This window comes from Cygnus atratus, chromosome 3 (genome assembly GCF_013377495.2).
Source record: "Cygnus atratus isolate AKBS03 ecotype Queensland, Australia chromosome 3, CAtr_DNAZoo_HiC_assembly, whole genome shotgun sequence".
Classification (NCBI taxonomy): domain Eukaryota; kingdom Metazoa; phylum Chordata; class Aves; order Anseriformes; family Anatidae; genus Cygnus; species Cygnus atratus.
Window position 1 is genome coordinate 49,582,478 of NC_066364.1, and position 23,085 is coordinate 49,605,562.

A 23,085-nucleotide genomic window follows, 5' to 3' on the forward strand; every position below is an offset into this window, starting at 1 on the left:
GATATTTCTCCGTACTGTAGGTAATCTGAAGATAAAGCTATAGGTATACCTGTTGATTTTAGCACTATTACCTTTCTCATCCACTTTATCTACCATATTTCTGTCCCCCCCAGAAAAAAAGTTAGCAAGGCACTGGTTTTGTAAGGGTACAGTGTAATTAAGGAGGATATTTCTGAGACCTCAAATCTTCAGTGGCTCCCCATGCTTTACTTGCTTTGCTAATCTTTGCATTTATCTCCCTTCAGATCTCAACATCTGCTGCAGTTTGACTGCCCAGGTTAGTGAAATTTTCCCCCTTTACCCACTTCTGTAATTATCCTGTGCACCCCTTTCTTTCTCAGTATTCCTCAATGTTGATCTGGCAGTATTTATTCTTGACTTTTTAGTTTTTATCATCTACTTCTGACACTGGGGGGTGGTGGGAGTGAAAAAAGAAAAAAAAAAGATTTCCTACTTTATATGAAAACATATTTAAGCTGTTTTCCAAGTACATATTGGAGAAGGGTAAAAATCGTAAGTACAGAAAGAACAGAAACTGGAAAGAATAAGTCGTATGTGTGTATTTCCCTCTCCTCCCAGACATGAGAGTAAATGACAGTTCACTGCAAGAAGATACATTAGGTAGCAGTATATTCAGAAAGACTTTGAAGGATAAGAATGAAGCATAAAGCAAACTTCCGGCCTGTGCAGTGCTAGCAGATTGAAAGTTCTGAATTACATTATAACTTTCTTTGTATCAGTCTCTAATAGTATACTACTTAATATATTTCTGGATAATACAAACTATTCTAATATCAGACAGGATATAGTTAAGTCAGAGTAAAAAAATAAAAATGTATATATATATATAATTTTTTTTTAAATGCTATTCTAGTGGTACTCAGCTTCCTGTCTTTTTGGGTGCTTGAAGCATCGTGGCCTGAATTAAACTCTTTCCACTCCATAGATGCCCAGAAACCTGGGATCACAATTGACTTTTTATTGTACAATTCTCATACAGAGTCAAGAAACCTATTCATCAAAATTAAGTGAAGAACCTTCCTTCTCTCATGCAGACTAGTTTTTGTGTCCAGTTTCTGCTCCAAGAAGAGCTGCCTAGAAACCCTCTTTGCTCTTTAATTTTTGTTCAGACTTCTGAATTTCTTTTCACATATTTTGTGCTTTCCTTTGAGGAAATCTTGAAACCTAGCTGTTTCCATTTGGCTGCTGCTAGTGAAGTCATGATCTATTTTCCAGGTTCTTTCCTGCTGATTGAGTTAAAATTTAAGTCATTACTACTGAGTAGAGTATTCCCTAGGAAAAGGGAGGAGTGGTTTTAGGTTGCTTCAGGCTGGAAAGAAAACTGTACACAAACGTCTATACCCTGAGTGAGGGCTGTGTCTCTGTAAGAGGAGGGGAGTCTATCACGATCATCTCTTTTTACTGTGTTTTAAAGGAAAATACAACTACTGGACTGAATTTTGCTGGGCCCTGATCTGGTAGATATTTGTCAGCATTATTTGGCACTTCCGTCTAGAATCAAGACTATCGAGAGATGTGGTTTGTTTTCCACTGTGTCTCCCAGTAGAATGAGACAGGTACTTCACTCAGCCCTGTCAAAACTGAGGTGATTATGAGCATGTCCACAAGCAGATCTTAAATATTGAAGTGTTGTGGATGCCCGCAAAGTTATGTGGTAGCTGAATGAAGGCTTGAGAATGTGGTTTGATTTTACTCACCTGAATCCTATGGTTTCAAGAGTCTAGTCCTAATAGACCTAATATTGTTGTGTGGACTAAGGAAGTCAGCCTGTCTTAGAAGAAGATAGTAGCATTGTAACATTTATGTAGGTACATGAATGAATCCATATTTTATTAACCAGTCAAGTCCCTCCATCAAATTAGCTTCACATTATGTTGTTCCTCAAGATATGGAAAAAACACAATCTTCTTTATGTTCAAGATTTTTAGAAGGAGCTGCTGCAATCAGCTGCTTTATTTTGACACAAATTAATTATATAATTTTACTTGTTAATCTTATTTCTAATTCTACTGTTAAGTTGAAAAATATACCTGAGCTAATAGCATTATTTTGTAAAAATGGAAACTGGCCTTTTAATAAAAGCTTTAGTTTAACTATTCATAAATTGTTCCCACGTTAACTACTTTGCTTTATGCAAACACTTATTTTCACTCCGATTTCAGTCCAGCTTCCAGAGTTTCACTTTGTCATCTTCTTGTCTAAGCAGTTATAAAACAGGAATGTTCTCATGAAACAGAAATAATGAACTTCTTTAGTTTTTCAATAGGGCAGATTCCAAAGACCTTGAATCAGTCCTGCAGCGGTCTTTCAGAAATGTTTTTCAATTTGAGGGGTATTCATCTTACTTAACTAGAAGATTGTTAACTTGTCCGACTAGTCCTTTTGACCTTGTTTGTTTGGAAGTCAAGGCCAAGGCATAATCAATATTAGACAGAATAATACAACAGATCTACTTTTTTTTTCTTTTTTCTTTTTTCTTTTTTTTTCTTTCAAGTCCAGGAAGACTAAAACTGGATGCGTAGCAGCAGAACCATATTACAGTTTTGCTTAAGTATGCTAAACAAAATTAGTCCATATTGTAAGTTTCACTCCCATTAGCTGCTTTGAGAATCCATGGTAAATTATGCTTAGAACAATTAGCCTAAGTGTTTTTTAATAGGCCCAGTGCATGCAGCGTTAATCATCAGTGATTATGAAAGTATTTTCTTGTAACTGGATATTTGTACAGGATATCTTGATCCATTGTTTTGGAATAACATAATTTCTTAATCATAGCATAGCATATAATATGCTTGCTTTTAATTAGACAAGTTATAACCTGATATAGAATAATTTATCACATTAGTAAATGCTACAAGGATTTGAAAAGAATTACTGTTTTTCTGAAATGTAAGTGAGATGTGATGTCAGGAAATGTTTTCCTTCAATCATAAGCTTATTACTAATCAAGTGTTCAGCAGAATTTTACCAAGCCAGAGCTTAAACAAACAAACTTTTCAAGTTATAACATTCAGTATGTATGTATTTGTAGTTATATACATCCATCAAATCACTTCACTGATTCATCAACAATAAGAGTGGGAGAATCACAATACTTTACCCAATTTAATGTTTAACTAATATCCGACTATAGCTCAACTAGTATTAAAAATCTCCATAGCTGCTTTCAATCTCTGCTAGTTGGCAGTTGTTCCACGTTTGGAAAGGTTTTCTTAATGCCTAACCTAACTTTCTTTTGGGGTAGCTTAAGCCCATCATCCTCCTTTCCTCCATCTTCCCCCCCCCCCCCCCCCCCCCCCCCCAGCCTTTACTCTCATTGTGAGAACCATGGGCTACCCAGTTATGAGTAATGTCTACACTTGGATGTAACCCAACTGAGGCCTTGGTACAGAGCAGGGTGTGAAGATCACACCATGCGCCTTATGAATTGACGTCTACTATTATTTTTGCAATACAGTGGCATTATTGGAACATGTTGAAACTTGATCTGCCAAACTTTCAGGTCCCTTTCTGAAGAACTGTTGCCAGGTCATTCTCCCATCTTGTTTTCATCGATCTGATTTTTTTTTTTTTTTTAAATCTCAAGCAGTGTTTTTTGAATATTATTTACCTCATACATTTTTTATGAAAATTAGTCATATTTAGTTCACACTACTCACACTACTTGATTGGGATGCCAGGATGCCAAGATCATCTTGAAACTGTCATTCTTCACAGTACCTGCAAGTATTCCCTCATTTGATGTAATCTGCAGATTCAGTAAGCATTCTCTACTTCACTGTCCACATCATTAATGAAAATGTTAAATAGTGTTAGACTGGGGCAGGCTTCAATTCTACAATGAATCGCTAATAACTATTCTTTCAAGAACAGCTTTTCCAAACAGTTGAACATCCATATCTAGAGTTGTTTAATCTAAATTATGTATCCCAAAGTGGTTCATGAGAACTGCTGTGTGTGAGAGAATTTCAGAACTCTAGCCAAGGTCAAGATAAATTACATCTAATCTCTGTCTCAACTAACTTTGCTGCCCACCATGTAGTGGAGAGAAATTAAGGTTGTTTGACATGATTTTTTTTTTTTGATGAATCTATGTCGATCCCTAGCTTGGGATGTTATCTGTTAGATGTTTAAGCATAGGGTTTTTTTTTGTTTGTTTGTTTAAATGTGCTTGACCCGTAACTTTCTAGGACTTGCTGATAGTAGCTAATTTTAGACATAGTGGCTAGTTCAGTTTTGAGAGTAAGATAGGTTTAGGAAGTGCTGGATGAGGGCCACAAGGAACTTGTAGAACTGTGATTGTAAGTTGTGGGCTGTAGTCACAAATGAGAATCAATTTTAGAAAAAGGCTAAGTTATTCAAAGATTTAACTCTCTTTCCTTGGGTACATATAACACTTCTTGCATATCCTGGCTTTACTCCTCATCCTTGCCAGTCACTGTGAGCTTGCCCAGAGATGTGTGTGCCTTTTCTGTCTTGCTGCTGCTTGAGCCAGGACAATCCATCAGTTTCTTTGTGCCCATTTCTTTAAGCTGTCTCTTGGCGGTCCAATGGGATGCAGTCTCTGGTGACATCTCCAGAAGCTAGGAGCTTCTAGTGGGGGACGGGACATGAAAATATCCTGAGAGAGAGAAAGTGGAGCTGAAGAGGGAATGAGCAGAAGTCATGGACCATCTTATGCTGCAAGTGTAGGGGTTTTCTCCTGCTTCAGGCTACTCTCAGACCCCAGCGTGTTTTCTTGCACCATTCCCTGAATATTTTTTTGAGCCTTCCTTGCTGGCATGCACCCTTTCAAGACCTGAGACGTGGTTTAATTGCTTTAAAAATGATTAACCTTTGTGACTCTAATAAGTGAAAAAATGGTTGTTGGTTAATGATCCTTGCCTTGTTGTCTCCACTTTGTCTTATGCATATGTTGCCTGTTTTGATCTCTGAGATGATACTCATTCTCCACATGTTCTTAAAGATAATATTAATATCTCCTCAGAGATTTAAAAAAAAATATACTATTTTGGGTGGCAAACTTCTTCAGGACTAGCTATTTTGGAAAACAAAACAAAACTAACTGTGATTTTCAACCTAAGTTTTTCTTCATCTAGTCTGAATTCTTAGCCTTTTTTTATGTTAAATAGGCCAAAGAGTTAACCTGTTAACTGTTAAAATCTCGAGTAAAACTGAACGTACATATCATCATATCACAGAATGGCTTTGGGTTGGAAGGGACCTTAAAGATCATCTAGTTCCAACCCTCCTGCCATGGGCAGAGATACCACTCACTATCAGGTTGCCCAGGACCTCCCTCATCCAACTTGGCCTTGAACACCTCCAGGGATGGGGCATTCAGTGCCTCACCACCCTCTAACTGAAGAATTTTCTCCTAACATCTAATCTAAATCTCCCCTCTTTTAGATTAAAACCATTCCCTCCTGTTTTATCATCTACCCAAGAAAAAGTTGTTCCCCTTCATTTTTATGAGCCCCCTTGAAGTATTGAAAAGTTGTTCCCCTTCATTTTTATGAGCCCCCTTGAAGTATTGAAAAGATGCAATGAGGTCTCCCCAGAGCCTTCTCTTTTTCAGTCTGAACATCCCCCATCTTTCAACATACTCTGAATCATTATAGTGTTTGGATTATTCTGTTTAATCTGCCTTATTTGGTGGAATAATAGAAAATTTCCTGGTTGTCATGTAATAATCACCTTGTTTCTTGTATTCTTTCCTTTTTTGTTATGTAGATTAAATTGGCCAGAGGTAGAAAGAGGAAGTGTCACTGTTGTGGCAAATATGTAAATAGGAATGTCTCTTCCAGGAACATATATATACACATACTTTTGTCAGGTGAAGACACTTGATTTATTAAAACAAAAATGAAAAAAGAAAAAAAAAACTTTATCTCAGATATGTTTTTATGGGAGTGCTATCATTCTATGTTAGGTATTAATAGTGCTATTTCATGCTTACTGGCATGAATATCACTATTTCAGTTGATGTTCAGGAGTCAAGATTATTTCAGAAGTTGCTGGTCCATGAGCTTTTGGTTCAGCACTAAACATTTCATCAGAGTCTAGATCAGAAATGTATTTGCATGAAATGATCTTCCATGTGCTTATTATTTTACAGTTCTCTGGGAACCAAGTTGCTTTTTTTGTGTGTGTGTGTTGAGTTCTTTTGTTATAGAACAAACAGTGATTTATCTAGAATTATTTCATGTTTTGTCTTTCAGCACACCCCGAAACTTTCAATCTTCTAGGACAGCTCATTGCAAAGTTCTTGATAAATCTTTATTAAGGCACTCAAGGCCTTTGAAGGAATCAGTTTGTTCAGACATGTGGTTGGTTCTTTCATTGAAAGAAGGATTCTGTGTGATGGCACTAACAGAACAGAAAGGTCTGTGCATCATCAGTAAGGCTGTTCTTTTCTCAGATGATGTACGAAAGAAACAATCATTTAGTTTTCTGAAATTTTGAAGATCTAGTTTTAGTCTTGAAGATGAATATCAGTATATTTTTTCCATTTATACCTGCTCCAGCCGTGGCCTGTCAATTGCTAATACCTTTACTTGGATGTGCGCTTAATTTGTTGCTGTCTTTTGCCTTTCTTGGCCTTCCAGCTTGAAAGAACAAATAATCTGAGCTCAAGTATCAAAAAATAATCAGATTTCCCATGAAAATCTGAGCTCAAGGCCATCGTGTCTTCTAATAATACTGAATGGGTTTTTGAATGCCATATTAGAAACAGATGGACAAATCAGTAGATTATGGAGATACTGCAGTGTCTAGACTGATCACTGAGTTTCATGCTTTATGCAAGTCTAGAGTTATTTGGGGTGTCTGGATTTGAAATTGTTGTCTGGCTAAGAGGGCCAATTATTACTTAAAAAAAAAGAAAAGAAAGAGTTCTGAATATTAGTTTCTATCTCAGGGTGGATCCCATATGGAGTGGGATGGCCACTATGATAGATTAGTCTCTGATCATAGATTTTGTGTGTAAGGTTATGTTTTAGCCTCACCTGGCACCTCATGCAAAGCTTCGTCTTGCTTACTTATAGTCACGGGTCACCACTTTGCATTCCAAGGAATCACCGTTGTGCTTGGACATCTATAGGACTCGTGCATTTCTAGAAAGCCTGAAGAATGAAAAGTTTGTTTGTGTAGACTTTTTTTTTTTTTTTTAATGTCTGGGGAAGAAAAATCAAAACCAAAAGAACTTCCCAGCTACTTCAGAAAAATGTTAATTTGGAGCAGTTAGACTTCACTGGAATATTATCTCCAATCTGCATACAGTAACAGCTGTTTCTGTAAATGTTTTCTTTCTTTCATTCAGAACCAGTGTAAGGGTAGTGTCAGACATCAGGACTTGCTTTGTTTGAAGAAAATGCTACATTTTTGATTGTGCTCAAACTTTCATAGGTTATATATTGCTGTTGGCCCTCTCTTTCAGTAAGAAAGAGATTGCACTGCATTTAACCTCCTAAAGCTTTACTTGATTGGGAATTCCCAAAATGGAATATACACAGGAGAAAAGCAGCTGACAGAATAATTTCTTACTAGTTTATTATTTCTCTCAAATTTGCATTCTCTGGTTCTTTGTTTTCGGAAAAAAGAACTGGAGCTGTACTCAGATTTTTCTCTCTCACTGATTCAGTGCATGAACATAGCTGAAACATGTATGCATTGAAAGGAAGATCTTAGCAAAGTCTGAGTATTGTCTGGATGGAGAGTTACCCAAGATAGTATATCTGAAACCCTTACAGCCACTGCCAAGTGGTTAATTTCTTTTAGTAGCTAATTTCTTTCTTTTAGTCTCATCCTAACAGTAATGGGAATTTGGACAGTAAGATCTGTGTATATGTTACCCTGATACAGAGAGCAATCGTGTAAGGTAGAACACCGGTGCCAGGGAGGTATTCAATTCTGTTATCCATGTTCTATATCTTGATTTGGTAAATGATACAAAGATAACTTCTTTTAAAACGGTGAAGAAGCTGTGCTAGTCTGGCAAATCTTGAAAATTTTCAGTTTAATTCTACTTTTCGTTCTGTAATGTGGAAAAAAAATTATTTCAACTTCCTTTGGGAAAAATCTGTATTCTAAAATTAGAATAATGAAAAAGTAAGCGTAAAACTCTTAATAATTTGCTGATTCTTTTATTTATAGATGCATAGCCTTCATAATTTGTAAGTGTGGCAGATTTTCTGTCATAACTTTCTATTTAGAGATATGTAATCCTAGATTTCCTTCGGAATGCTTTCCTTATCTCCTAAGCCTCTGGAGCTGCATTATTTGTACTGGTTGGCTCAGGCAAAATTGCAGGCCTCTGCTACGCGTGGACAAATTAGATTTGCAACTTAAGTGTGAAAGGTTTGGTACGTTACTGAGGACAGGCAAAACCCATAGGGAAGTGCTTTGGCCTTTGTGTCTGCCATGTGCCGGGGTCCCCCCAGATCTCTGGTCCAACCCCTGATCAAAGCAGGGTCAGCTGTGAGCTCAGACCAGGTCACTCAGGGCTCTGTCCCGTTGGGTCTGGAAAACCTCTGGACAGCCCGCTCCACTGCCTGCTGGCCTCCTGGGGAAACAATTTTTCCTTGCATCTTCTTGGAAGCTCTCTTGAAGGTTGCGGTGCTCTTATAAGGAGTGAATTCTGGAAAAATAACTGCTAATTTAGATGTTTGAAGCTCAAGATAAGTAGCTGTTGTTTTCCTACCTAAGCTGGTTGAATCTAATGCTTTTCCCCCTGTTGACCTGAGAGAGGACAGCATTTCACCCTTGGAGTGTTGCTTTGAGAAATCCAGGTGCTCATTTGCAGATGCACAGCTAGTAGTTATCTAGATGTAGACCTTTATCTTACCTCTTGAAAAGCCTCTGGGGATTGGGTGAATGAGGTCTGCTAATTAAAGGAGCTGGAGGCTGCAGAAACATGAAAGCAGAACAGGTGGAAAGAGTGGCAGAAAATACCTGGGCTTCTCTGCCAGCTGGGCCAGCAGGTGTTGACAGACACAGAAAGGTAGGGTTGGGAAAACTCAGCTTTTCTTCTCCCCTTTGACAGACCACCATCAAGTACAACAGCTTATCTTTTATATTAAGTATCACTCCAGAAGAAAAACTTCATCAGAATCTGTTCCTAAGTGTGTCTTAAAAAGCAAGAAAAAAATCCTCAAAAAATAGAAATAGGAAGTATCTTTCAAACAAGTTAGACTTGATGCTTGAAAACAAAACAACACTTATTTTTCCTTCCTTTCTGTCAAGATCAATTATATTAGACAAATAAATACTGGATTTAATAGACTTTGTGATATGTAAACAAAAAACAACTGTTTTTATATTTAAGAAAATCAACCACCACTTAGCAAATGGTTATGTTGAAAAAAATGGCTCTGCTTGTGTATTAACAAGAGAATCCTGAGTATTTCTGTCTCGAAGTATTTCCTAAAACTGCAGTTTTCCATTATAGATAGGGGAATAAGGATTCTCTAGTTTAAAGTGATATTACATAATCAGAATTGCTCATAACAAAAATTGCTGTGTGGCTTTTGCTAACCAGGTCTGTCAGCCTGCAGAAAAACATTTGAGTCAAGGTGACCATGTCATTCCTTAAAAATTACTTTCTTCATATTACTTCTTACCTCTGAGTCTCTACAATTTTTTCTTCAGAACTAGTTCTGAGCACAGCGATCACGGGACCATGCAGATAATTTCTACATCTCTTCATGCCCACTTTGGTGCATTTAGTGTTGCCCAACAGTGTTTCAAAAAGTGGTTGCGCAAAAGTCTGTCTGATGGCTAGTTTCTGGCCTTCGTGGCAGTTTTAACCCCACACATAAACAAAGAAACCACCAAAACCCAAACAAAATGAAAAACAAAATACCACCTAAAATTATTGTGCTTTAATACCCACAAAAGCTATTATTTGTGGTCCAGAAAGAATATAAAAGAAATCCAAATCCATCAAGCCAGTCTTGTGATTTTTCTTCTTTTCTTTTTTCTTGTACATGACTTAAAAGGTTAGAATTACTGATGCTGGTAATTCATCACGTCTGTATTTGATGGTCTACTTGCAGGACCATAGGTCAGTTGCTTTAGTTCTTTAGGTCGAAGTGGTTTGTTAAATTGCTCTTCCCCTGCTGCTGCCCTATTTATTGTTGCTGTTAACACTCCCTCTCCTGCAAGTGCTTCCCATTGTGCTTGGCACTGCTGGTGGTTCCTGCTCTTCTTCTTCCTTGTCCCTCGATGTCAGGATGAGCCAGCCTGGGAGACCCATCCTGCCTGTACTGTCTGGCCTCCGCCGCTTTGCCCATTTCCTTCTTGCTCCTCCCCTGAACTTTGTTACAAGTTTGGTATACCTGCCTTAATGCACAAAACAGGATTGTGGCGATGCTCATTAATCATTCGGTGCCCTTGGACCTAAGAGTATGACCTAACCAGTGAAGCAACCAGTTCTTCTAGAGATCATTTGTGGATTCAGCATTTTGTTGCATCTATTGCTAGTATATTAAATGTGCCTGGGGGGGATGCTTTTTGAGATCTGTTTAATTTGCTGGTGTTAGCCTTGTTGTTTTCTTGAAGTAAGTTCCTTAAAAATTGTCATTAAAGTAACAACACATTCTCAGATTGTTTTTATTGTATTGCACTTAATACTGGTAAGTTGGGGCAGCAAAAAAAAAAAAAAAAACAAAACAAAAAACAAACCTGTCCAAGTAGAAAATGCAAGTTGGATCATTTGTCGACATATTTTAAGTCTGAGGTTCACAGATCATCTCTATTTAACTCAAGGTTTTCTACAGTTTCTCTTCCTTTTTGTTCTAAAACCTGTTTATTTTCTCAACCCTCTTTTTAAACAGATGAAGCATGTAGAAGACAGATTTGGTGACAGTGTGCGAGAAGAAGTGCTTCTGCTGTGTCTGGGCATTACTTCAGGAATTGGCCGATTGATTTTTGGCAGAGTTGCCGATTATATTCCCGGTGCAAAAAAAGTTTATTTACAGGTATGTCTTCACATGGTTTTGAAGGAATATTCATATATACAAAAAGTATTCTGAGGGCTACAGTTGAAGGAACCATTAAGTAAACAGAATTAACTGATTGAGGATTCAAATTTGAGAGATTTCAACACTCTAGCAAACAACATATGTCTTTTGATACTAGGGGCCTCTGGTGTAAACTTCATGAATCTTTTTTGATCTTTCTGGTTTTGTTTTTAGTGTTAAGAAAACATGGCTACTACCTACTGGCAATTTTCATCTGGGAATGCCAGAAATTAGTAATTGTTAGCAAGGGAGTGAGAAAACCTTTCATGATTCTCTGGATTCTGCTTTCCCTGTTTTATCCCATAACTGCTTGATGCGTACAGACAGATTTCTTCATGTTCCTCCACTAAGGATTTTGGTTCTTCTTTCTTGATATTTGTTAGGTGATAATTTGGTGTAGAGTATATTCTGTGCATAGCACATGCTGATTCAGCCAATGCGAATGTTAGAGGTGCTTAGTTGAGAAGTTTTTGCTGAATGAAGTGAGTTACTTGCAAAAAGAGTTGCATGGAAGAGGTAAAAGTACCGTTCCTTCAGTTTCCAGAAATGCTGAGGCTTGGGGATGAAGATGGATACCCATTTCTTGCCCTCCGCACTTATAAACACTTTATTTTTTATTTTTATTTTTTAGAAAGTGTCAGTTTTAGTTCAGATTTTGGAAAAGCTTTAGTTAATAACTTGCATGTTACCAACTACTGGGTGTTCTTATTCTGATGTTTTTTATAAAATGAGGAATAGCAAGGGAGACATCTAATGGCTATTATCTGTACTACATTACTCAAAACAAAAATTCTTGGGAAAGAACCAACTTTCTGAAGAAAAAGTATTTGTTGCCATGGTTGCATACGTATACACTCCCTGATGAAAGAGACTGTGACTTTAGCTCATTCATTTAGATTGATCCAGTACATATTCTTACACTTTAAGGAAATTTCAATATTAAGTTTCAGAAGTGAAAAGATGGCATTGAGGTGTTACAAGGCACAAATACCTTCAGTTCTTTTTATCAGATACATATCAAACTTGCAGTAATTCTCTGTAAGCTTTTTTATGCTTTTTGTTGGATGGCTACAACTGAAAAGCCATGGACCTACTTAGGGCATGAATTCTGATGCTTCTGCACACCATTGGTTTCTCCTAGTTTCAAGTGAGAAAAACATGTTCACATTTGCTAGGCTATTCTCTGCCTCTTCATCTTCAGCTCTCCTGTTGCAAGTAAGCATTTGTAGGAGGGAAAGTGAATTTTCACTGCAGGTGTTATTCTGGGTTGTCGAACCATTGATACTATCATCCTATCTTGTGTGAAAATTATTTAAAATGAATTTTGACCAGTGCAGATTATTTTCTCTATTTTCTCTTCGAACTTTACTGTGTTATAGTTGAACAGCTTATAAAAGCTCTATCCAGTAAATCCAGTCTTTCTTCTGTTTCTGCACTCCCTAAGGAGCTATTTCACTCTATTTTGCTTTGTAAATGATATCTTTAGTAATAAAATTATATATTCTGTCTCTTACAGATAAAGTTTAGTGATTCTGGTTTTAGTGCTGTGTTTAACCTTAATATAATTAATATAATTAAAATACAGTTAATCTGGTCAACAGTACCTTGTTTAGAGTTTGTTTAGAGTTTGTTTACTGATAACTGCATAATTTCTTAGATAAAAACTCAGCTTAAATGATGTTTGTATTTTACGTACTGGAATACACAGAACTGAGAATTCCTTCACCTCTGTCCTTAAATTCCGATAAGAAGCTAAGTTCTTCAGTAGTTTCAGTTTCTGTGGAATACTTCAAATGATTCATGGCAGTTTTCTTTAGTATCCTAAATGAAGTACATTACCTAAAAGTAATTTTTATGCTGTCCTGAAAATTAAGTCTTATCTGCTCTTCTGCTTGAGGATTTTTCCTAATGAACTCATTTGATCATAGAATCACAGAATATCCCCACTTGGAAGGAACCCACAAGGATCATTGGGTGCAACTCCTGGCTCCACCCAGGACCACCGAAAAATCAGACCATGTGTCTGAGAGCGTTGCCCAAATGCTTCTTGAAATCCATTAGCCTCGGTGCTGTGACCACTGCACTGGTCCAGTGCATCTGATGTCACTTACCCTTCAAAAAGTTGTGATGTTTAGGAGTGACAAGTGACCTTGTTTTCTTTCAATGCTTATGTCTTGTGTGGAAGACCTGTTTGTGCATTTAGGTGGGACATTGGTTTCCTATGCTTGACATAGGATGGCGCATAAGCAAAACCTTTTCTTTAAATATTTGATTTTATTTGGAATGACTTTTGTTTCATTTTGTAGAAAGACATATTTGTATTCCTTTAATTTACTTCAAACAAATAATAATCATAAAGTTCATAGAACATAAAGATTAAAGAGAAGATTAAAAATATACAAAGATAAACGTGGCTACAAAAATATAGCAAGATGCCTTTGTGGAAAAATTGAAATGAGACTTTCAGGTACCACCTGTGAATATAAGCACCATGAAGTCTTTGCTCCTAATAATGCTGATATTGTTACTTAAATTACAGCAGTGAGGAGTCTAATCATAGAGAGTTTCAGTTGTGTGATTGTTTAAATACATTTTGTGGCTTTTGTTTGTGAAAGGATTGAAGAGTAACTTTTCAAGAAACGTTGGTATGCAGGAAATTCCTTCCTTACACAATCATCGCAGAATAGTTTATTACAAGTGCATTTTGAAAAATTGTGAAACAAGCGTTGGAATTTCTGTGATTGCATGTCGTGATAGTTCTAAGTGTTTTATTTTGCTTTGTAATGGTGGCAGTCCATGCTTTTATTTATCTTAAAGTAAATATGGACAGACAATTTGATTCACTACAAATGCAAGAAAGCTCATCTATTCCCATTGTTTTTGCTGATCTGATGCAGTATGTTTTTATATTTTTCCATGGTTACATTTAGGTGGCCTCATTCTTCTTTATTGGCTTGATGTCTATGATGATTCCACTGTGCCATGTCTTCGGAGGTCTCATTGCTGTCTGTCTCTTCATGGGCCTGTTTGATGGGTGCTTCATTTGCATTATGGCTCCTATCGCCTTCGAGCTTGTTGGGGCTCAGGATGTCTCCCAGGCCATAGGATTTCTCCTTGGACTCATGTCAATACCTATGACAGTTGGTCCACCCATTGCAGGTGAGAATAAACATGGTCTGTAGCTGTAAATATGCTTCTATGGTTGCCAATTTTTCTGTTCCTATATCATCTGCAGTGCATTTACAGTGGAAATTTTTTCTGTCTGTGCCCCAGAATATATGATGAATTTAACTCCTGCTTGTGGATTATTAATTCACTGTGCTTTTAAAAAGTTTGCTTCAGACTTTTATTTTGGTAAAACATTCCTCTCAAGAGAAATACAGGTTTTCAGGTTGGATTTAGGACCTGACATTTTCCATGCTGTTGAAGTGATAGCCTGTGTGTTGATTGTGTAACAGAAGGACTCCAAGTTAGAATCTCTGAAAATTAAATGGACTCAGAAATTTGCTCTTGTAAAAACAATTGTGAGCAAAAAAGCTCTGGTCACTTTAGTTCCTTCTTCTAAGCATACTTTAATGGAAGTCTGACAAAATACAGGTTTTGAAGATGAAAATTGGGAGTTCTTTGTGAGGTGAGAATAAGTTTAGCTACGATATTTACCATCAGTGATTTTTGGTCGTAATTTACTCTAAGGTGTTGGAGGGCTACTGAAAGATTCTTAGTAAGACATAGCTGACCTATGAAGCATTGTAAAGAGCAGAATTATTAAGCTGTAACAGCATAGATTAGGTCATTTCTGATCCGTATATACTATCTCAGCTATTAATACTTAAATAGAATTTAACTGACAGAAATAGTTTTGAGATAGGGCGATTAGAGTGAATTGCTGAAAACCACACTTTTCTTTTTAATTAAGAGACTGCCAGGAATGCAATATGTACAGCATATCTAAAATAAGATTGAGACAACTTGATCAAAGGCAACTGTTAGCAAAAGAGGGAGAATTTCTCAAAGTCATTAGAAGACTCAAGTGTTGGAGAAGGTGAAACAACTTTCAAATAGGAAATACGATGCACTTTTTTAATGATGGATGGTAATTAAGTATTTGAGTGGTGACATTATGAGATCTTCTGTACATGAAGTCTTTAAATCAATTCTGCAATACCTTTCTACAAATATTATGTCCATATTTGGCCTTCAGGTAGTCAGGTTAGTGATGATGATAATCTGTGCCAACCCTCAAGTTTCTGAATCCAAAGACGAGACACGATTTTTGTGTATTCCCAAGGCCCCATCATTTATTGGTGGTAATTCTCTGCCTTTCCAGGTCTGCTTCGTGATCGCCTAGGTACCTATGATGTAGCATTTTACCTGGCTGGAGTCCCACCACTTATCGGTGGAGCTATTTTATGTATCATCCCCTGGGTCCACGAACGGCAGAAGTTAAAAGAAAGAGCAAAAACTGTTGATGCAGAAACTACTGAGAAAATGCTGGAAAATGAAAGCACTTTGGTGTCAGATGCTGCAGAAAAACCAGTCAAAGAAATGGAATCAGGTTTTTGATGCTTTCTTTTCCTGTACCAGCAAAACTTTATTCTACCAAAGCTATGTTTCTACTTTTTGGCTGAAGTTACTATATGATACTAAAGAACTTCTGAACTATTGCTCAAATTGCAAAACTGCTCTAAGAATCTTTTATACCATTGAACTTCTTTTGATGAGTTGTTGAGTTTGATTTCAAGCCACGTCTTCAAGGTATTTGAAGTTTTGTAGCATTAGTGTGTACATGCGTAGTGATTCTGTGTGTGAAGAGAATATTTTTCTAATTCATCAGAATGTATTTCTGGAAGTGTGGAAGCTGTTTTTGGTTCACTGACCCAGGATTCTTCAGTAACTTTTATGGTCCATTCAATGCAGGCACACCCATGGGTGTTTTATACTGGAATATGTAGTAGCTCTTAAAACTGACTTAATTTGTGAAGTTTCTCAGGCTGTTTTACAGTCTTTCATAATTCTGTATCATGAACATGAATATGCATATTTTAGATTCCCTTAGCTCTTTCTGAAATCATTTTGCATTACAAAGCTAAATTATTAAACGTCTGTTCTATTTTCTCTAAAAACCTCAGCTGGCTCAGTTTAATCATTCACCTGTTCTTGCATTGATTTGTATTTTCACAGTAGCCTCAACAAAGAACATCAAGGATGAAATTTCTTATGGGAATAGGTTTTGAATATGCACGAACTGAGCTCAGAATGCAAATACATTTAGAAGTAAAGCTGCTGAATGATAGATTCTTGAAACTTTTTTTTGTTTTGATAATGCAATACTATTGTGTGTGTACATATATCTATTTTCCGCCAAACCTCAGAATACCTGATAGTTCTGAAATTGTACTGACAGCAGTACTTTGGAGCAGTATTGTGAATTAGTCTAAATTTCAAACTATTCTATTGTACCTTTTAGGTTTTTATTTCTTTATTCTTAAAAACAAGACAGCTTTAAAGAATACATCTTAAGTGCAATAATATGAAGTTGTTTTTAACATGTGGAAATATACGTGAGCTATTAAAACAACATTCAACAATTAAAGATTTTTGCACTAAGTGAACATGCAGCTTTATTATGGGTCTTTACAGCTGTGTTCAGTTGTGTGTAGGATACAGCTCCGTATTTTATTCAAATGTAAAGAAATGTCTTTGCGTGTCCTATCTGTTGCTTACCATCCTAAATATGTCCCTATTACTTATGTATTCTTAGGTATTATGTATTATTTGTCAAGTGTGTATTTCCGAACACCTCTTTCTCTGAAAAAATATTTGAAAACATGATACTTTGAGATGAAAACATCACTGCTTTTCAGTTTATGATAAAACACTTCCAAGTACATTGTTTATTCTTGGATATGGATCAGCCATGCAGTGGGAATACTTAAATATTCTTTGTTTCAAGTCCGTTTAACACCGACCATTTTTGTCGTCTTCAGAAGTGTCATAGCAAAGAGTAAACTAAATGTGATCTTGAAGACTAAATGCACATTTAAATGCATTTTCTTAATCAGTGACAATGCCTGTCCTTTACTTAAACCACATGGGGATACTGTTTTAAAATTATAACATTTAATATCCCTTCCGTTTCTGTTGTTTTTCCCCTTTTCCAGCATTGTAGGAAACTGCTCAGAAAGCCCGTGTACATTTGTGGGATATGAAACGTTCTGTTAGCAGTACCATTACTTAGAGTGTTTACATCTATCAAAATGCAAAGTCCTTTAAACATAATCATGCAGAGCATCCTAATTATTGCAGACCAGAGCTGTTACTTTGCTTTTATTGTAGAATTTCAATCCCTGACTCACGTGAGTAAGGCTGAAAGGAACTGGATTTTAAAATGTTAATGAGGTATGTGGAGGTAGAAAAAAAACAGTCCTTAAACAGAGGTCCCTTCAGGTTCGCTGGGACTTTTGCTGCTTCTGCATGTCCTACGTACTTCTTAGAATGTCACCAAATGTTAATAGTATTGTTAATTAAAAACAACTACAAAGTGCTGCCTTCATTACAGAAACGATAACAACAGCCTATGATGTTCTTGTCTGGAGTATTTCTGCAGAACATTTTATTCAGTATTATCTTCTGTGTGGGCAATACAAAAAATGGTGATTAAGATGTTGATAAAAGTCTCTTGTTTCCTATTGCTTTATGAAAAATTATTCATCACAGGTCTTAAATTTCACATGTTTAGCTTTGTGAGTTTTAAACCAAAACTAAGGTTGCTTTTTAGCACTAATGCAATTTTAAATTATTTTGACAAGACATCTTGACATAATTATGGCATCTTCCTGACTTGGTGCTCTCTAGTATCTGTATAAAATATCTGGGAGAGAACATAAAGTAATTGCTGTTAAGTTTTATAAATAATATAGAAACAGCGTAACATTAATATGGATTAATTATTGCCAGACCCTTTAAGGACATACCTGTAAATAAAAATCCAAATGCTCATATTTGAGTAACTGAAAATGTAAGTTATCTGTATAAATATGAACAACATTAAAAAAAAAAGAAAAGACAAAAAGACTCCAGGGAAAGGACAAAAGGACACAGTGAATAATCTTTTAGGTGTGACTACTGCGGTGTTTAAAAGCAGCTAGTGAACTTGGGGTGTCAGAGGAGAGGGATGCAGAGTTAGGGTTAATGAAGTTATGTTGGTGTGATGACGTTGGAATAATGAAGCCATCTCCAATGCTAGTGCTTGTTTTACAACAATGCTGAAATTGGAAAGGCTTCCGAAAAATGTGAAATTTCAGAAAAGGTTGTAAAAAAAAAAAAAAAAAATTAATGCATGAGAATTCTGTTAGCATCTTTACTGCTAGTTTGTATCTATGGGGGAAATGTCCAATAGAAAAAGCTCTGTATTGGACATAAGCATAAGAGGACTGTGCCCTATAAGGTAAGATGCAGTTAAAATAAAGAAAAGTTCAGATTGTTAGCAGTGAGGCTAATTAAACATTGAGAAACTTATATAAAGATATATAGCATTCTGTGTGCCCTGAGGTTTTAAAAATGACTGTCTCCCCTTAAAAAAAAAAAAAAGTAAAAAATAATTAAAAAAATACAACACATAGCAACTATTCAGTACACTTAAGAAAAAATAACTGCATGATGTAGAAATGCTTGTTACTCTGAAAAGTGGAAGAGAAAAGCACTGAATAGTCAATTTTACTTTGAATAAATGTAAATTGATTTTTGTAACGAAACTTAATTTTAGGTGTGAAAACTTGGTCAAAAAAAAATTGTCGAACTCATATTTTGATGACCCAATTTATGTCAGATTTAATCTTGTTTGGGATAGATTCTAAACTTAAAATACTACTTTAGTTCAAAAGAAACCCTTAAATCATTCAAAGATCCGGATGTATCCCTCTCTCAAGTTCATAGTTTTGTATACATTGCCCCCCCCATCCTATAAACAGAATAATCTCCCTCCTTTTAACCATTAAATATTTTCAGGGGAGGCTTCAGAAGAAATTGGGTAGAAATAAGTTCATTTAAGATGCTAGCGTGCTGAAATTTCTAGTCCTACTCTGCTGTAACTTAATGCTCCAGATCTTGAAACCAACGCTAATTTTGAGCAAGGGGTTGGTTTTATGAGTGACTGACTCTTGTGATGTCTCTTCAGAAGGCATGAGATCCTTGTAAATCCTAATAAATCCGTTCAGCAAAGAGTCTGAAATAATAATGAAGAACCTTCAGATTCTTATTTACATCTATGCTATGCAACAATACACAAAGCATAATTTATAAAAAGTATTGTTGGATTTATTCTGGCTACATATTTGAAGACTGTTGAAGTACCAATCGAACGTACTCATTCATTTCAAATGAATGTACTCTTATATAGATTTTTTTTTTAAACCAGGCCCTTTTTAACATTTAAAAATTCTTCCAACTTTCCCTCCAGTGACGATTCATGGACCTCCCTAAATTGTAAAGTCAAAGATGACATAGCCATGAGTTCTCTGGTCCATCCGTAGGGGCATATTTGCTATCAGGTGAGGTGAACAATTGACATTTTTCTCCTTTGGCTCCTCATATGTTGTTTGGGCATATACATTCCTGAATTCCCTTTGGAGACACTGGATTTTCAGTCGATGCACATCATGTTGCATGTGGACAGCACTTTTTCAGCCTCCCTGTTCTCAGACCTCTTCCCTGCATTAAACCTTAGCGTAGCCGTAGCCTGATAGATAAGGCAAGTTTTTGTGAAGTGAAGGATGAGGCCGAGTCAACTCAGAAGGACGCGAGGGCAGTTTTCACGCATACCAGATGAGTGCTTCACATATAAAATATGGACACTGCCATTTCAAAGCAGAAACGCCCTGCTCAGCTACTCGCATCGGAGAGCGTGTACCAGAGGGGCAGGAGATGCTCCCTTGCAGCCCTGAAGGAGGTGTCTGAGGATGCGAAGGAACACCCCTATCCTTAGGATCATCCCTGGGGGTCAGCTGGAGCAGCTCAGTGGTGAGCAGGCCGGGGCTCTACCACAGGGGCGTTACAGAAGCAGATTTCGGGCACCATGGCGCTTCTGTCAGATCTGTCCCCCCGACAAGGAGTGTGTCTGCATGCCTGTACATATATATAAATACAACATGTTTTGGCCGGGGCATACACAAGCATTCTGCATTTAACTACAGGAGCACTGGAATGTGGGAGACGGCTAAGGAAATAAATAATTTCCCTTGCACGTTTCGCTGTTGACAAGCGTAGCGCCATTGCAATTCCAGAGTGAGTTTCTGGGAACGTTAACCGGCATATTTTCGGTATGCCTTTTAGTCCTTTATGTATGGTGTCAGCGTTTTAAATGTTTCAGAACCATGTATGCTTAGAGTGATTTTATACTAAAATGTGTGCTAATACTGATAACACTGACATGTTTAAGTATCTTTATAGATATCATATTTTGTATGTTGTTTTTGATATAAAGGATATACGTTTTGCTAGCCTTAACTCCATTCTTTAAAATTCTGCTTTCTTAGAAAGGTTTGAAAAGAAAAAAAAGGTGTCTAATGTCTTTCATGGTGCTAAAGTAATTGTGATCAATCTCAAATTATTCAGAATAAAGATGATAGTTCTTAAGTGTCCCATTTGTTACTGTGTTTATCATTTTTAGTCTGGTTCTCCTGGAAAGCTAATTTTGGAGTAATTTTGTGTTATATTCTGATACTGAATCTTGGGTGCGGACTTTTGTATAAAAAGCCCTTACAGCTTTTGTTACCGTTTATTCTGATTGGAAAGTCTCCATCGCATTTGCCCCTAAATTAATATATTGTGCAATCCATTTCTTTCTAATTGCACTGACTATCCAATTTAAGAGCTGTGGTTTATAAACCTGAACTACTGGCTTTCCAGCATTACATGCTTCTAAAAAGTCTATGTACTGTATTTTACTTTCTGGGGTTTATTATCAAACGTAGAGCAGTTTCATTCACAAAAGGCAGAAGTAAAATCGAGGAAGGGTGGGGAAACTGGTAGAGCAAACTCCAGTGGCATTTTAAAGAATTCTGTATGTTTTGCTTCATGAACTGCTAGTGTAATTGAGTGAACCTCTGATTACTTACTGGCCCAGCGCCAGATTCACCTCGACTTACCTTGGCAGAACGAAGCGTTTCCTCATCGACAGCCTCAGTAAATCACAGGGGTTCATTCACGTTTCCTTGGTAGCAGGGCCAAGTATTTCCTTTTCTTTAGCAAACATAAACAGTGTCTCCCCCCGATGATACGGGGGAGACATTCCTATTCGTTCTGGCTTAGGCTCCAGGCTACTTGTATTTCAAATTAAAATTTGAAAAAGATGTCTTTTGATAAAAGCATGAGTGTTGTTGCCATTTGTACGTCCTTACGGTACAAAACATCTTTGTAAGCACGAAAAAGGCAAATAGGCTTCTTTGGAGAATTCCTTATGGAATACATTACAAATACTTTTGTACATTTTTCATTTGGAATACTCTCTACCTATGGACCTATTAACAGAGGTTCAGCAGCGTTGTAACTTTGCACTGGTTGCAACGATATTAACATGGCTTTGAGCAAACAGACTTAGGTGTTCTCTTGCAGGGTTATTTCTCATAGCTAGATTTTTTTTTTTAATATATATGCATACATCCACTCCTTCAGGTTATTGTGCTGGAGCTGTGCCTACAGCATGCTAACCAGTGCCAGGAGAAACGGCATTGGGTTGCCAAGATCTGCGTACAGTGGCTGTTATATGTGGGACATTTCTGTCCTGAATAACTCGGGGAACTAAAACAGACATATCGAACTCGGAATTATCTTTTGGGGTGTTGTTTGTGGGGCTTAAAAATAACACCTACTCTGAAAGGCAAATCCTTAAAGCCTGTCTGAGAGAGTAGCACCTCCGTGCTGAACAGCAATAAAGAAACATCTGAAAAGCCTGTGAGCTACTCTTGACAAGTAGCAAAGATTTATACATGAGTGTTTTAATTTAAGCTAAAAGGAGACCCTACATGTATGTGCATCTTGGCAAGCTTTATGAGCATGACATGACACATTCAATATAGAAGACAAGGAGACCTTTCATGCTAAGTTGTCTTAAGAGTCTGGTTTCAGTTATATGTTAACGCGGATTAAAAAAATAAAAAGGCAACTGTTTTGTGTCTGACTCAGTGCATACAAAGTAACACAGTGAGAGCAAGTCACATTAATTTTAGGGAAATTGAGTCCAAAAAATATAAAAGCGACTTTAAAATAATCATCTGCTGTGTTCAGTGTATGCTGATTATGCCACCCAGGTATAATGAGAATGATGATTAAAGCTTGGCTTAGTTTCTTTCAATTGCTTTTGCATTGAGAAGCATACAAACAGACCGCTGGGTAAGTGCAGGAGTCGCAGCTTTCCTTGCTCGACACACAGCAGTGAAAACAAGGCCTGGGTTTGGTCCCTTTTTGCCCGGGTGACCTTTTATCAGCAAGAAAGTGCTTTAGGCCTTTGAAAGGTCTGCTCTTAAATGTTACTTTTGTTTGCCCAGAAGAGGGAGACCAAACGATTTTATATTTCTTATAACAGAGGTTCCTAAAGAATTACTATTTTTTTCTTTTTTAAAACTATTTGGAAATTTAATATAGTTTTATTGAAGTGTTTTCCAGACCTTGGATTTGATCATGGGAAAATTTTAAGTTTTACATAAAAGAAAAGTAGAATGGTGCAAGTTAAGGTGCTCTTTGACTACCACACCTCGTTTGGATATTTGTAACTGAAAGGGATGTGTATGTGAAATTTAAAACCAGGCACACAAATTGAACTCCCTGTGAAAGGGCTTTTAAATCTCCCGATAAACACTGAGGGAACCTTTGGTTGCTATTGACCCTGACACACAGATAAAGTCCAACTAATTCTGAACAATTGGCAACAAAAAGCACAGGTTTTCCTGGAAGATCATAAAGGCTCCAAGATGAGAAAAGGGTACTCATGGTTTCATAAGGGCACTCTTAATTGTCTCCTGGATATAATTAAAGTAGTACTGCATAA

General features: G+C 36.8%; 1 protein-coding gene across 1 annotated transcript in view; it reads left to right on the forward strand.

Annotated features, from left to right (window-relative positions):
• Positions 1-18,610, forward strand: part of SLC16A10 (solute carrier family 16 member 10) — a 70,507-nt gene extending 51,897 nt beyond the window's left edge. Inside the window, 3 exon segments of the mRNA XM_035564862.1 lie at positions 10,857-11,000; positions 13,973-14,201; positions 15,370-18,610. Of these exon segments, the coding sequence (XP_035420755.1) occupies positions 10,857-11,000; positions 13,973-14,201; positions 15,370-15,605 (609 nt within the window). The 3' untranslated portion in view covers positions 15,606-18,610.
• Positions 18,611-23,085: the final 4,475 nt, after the last annotated feature.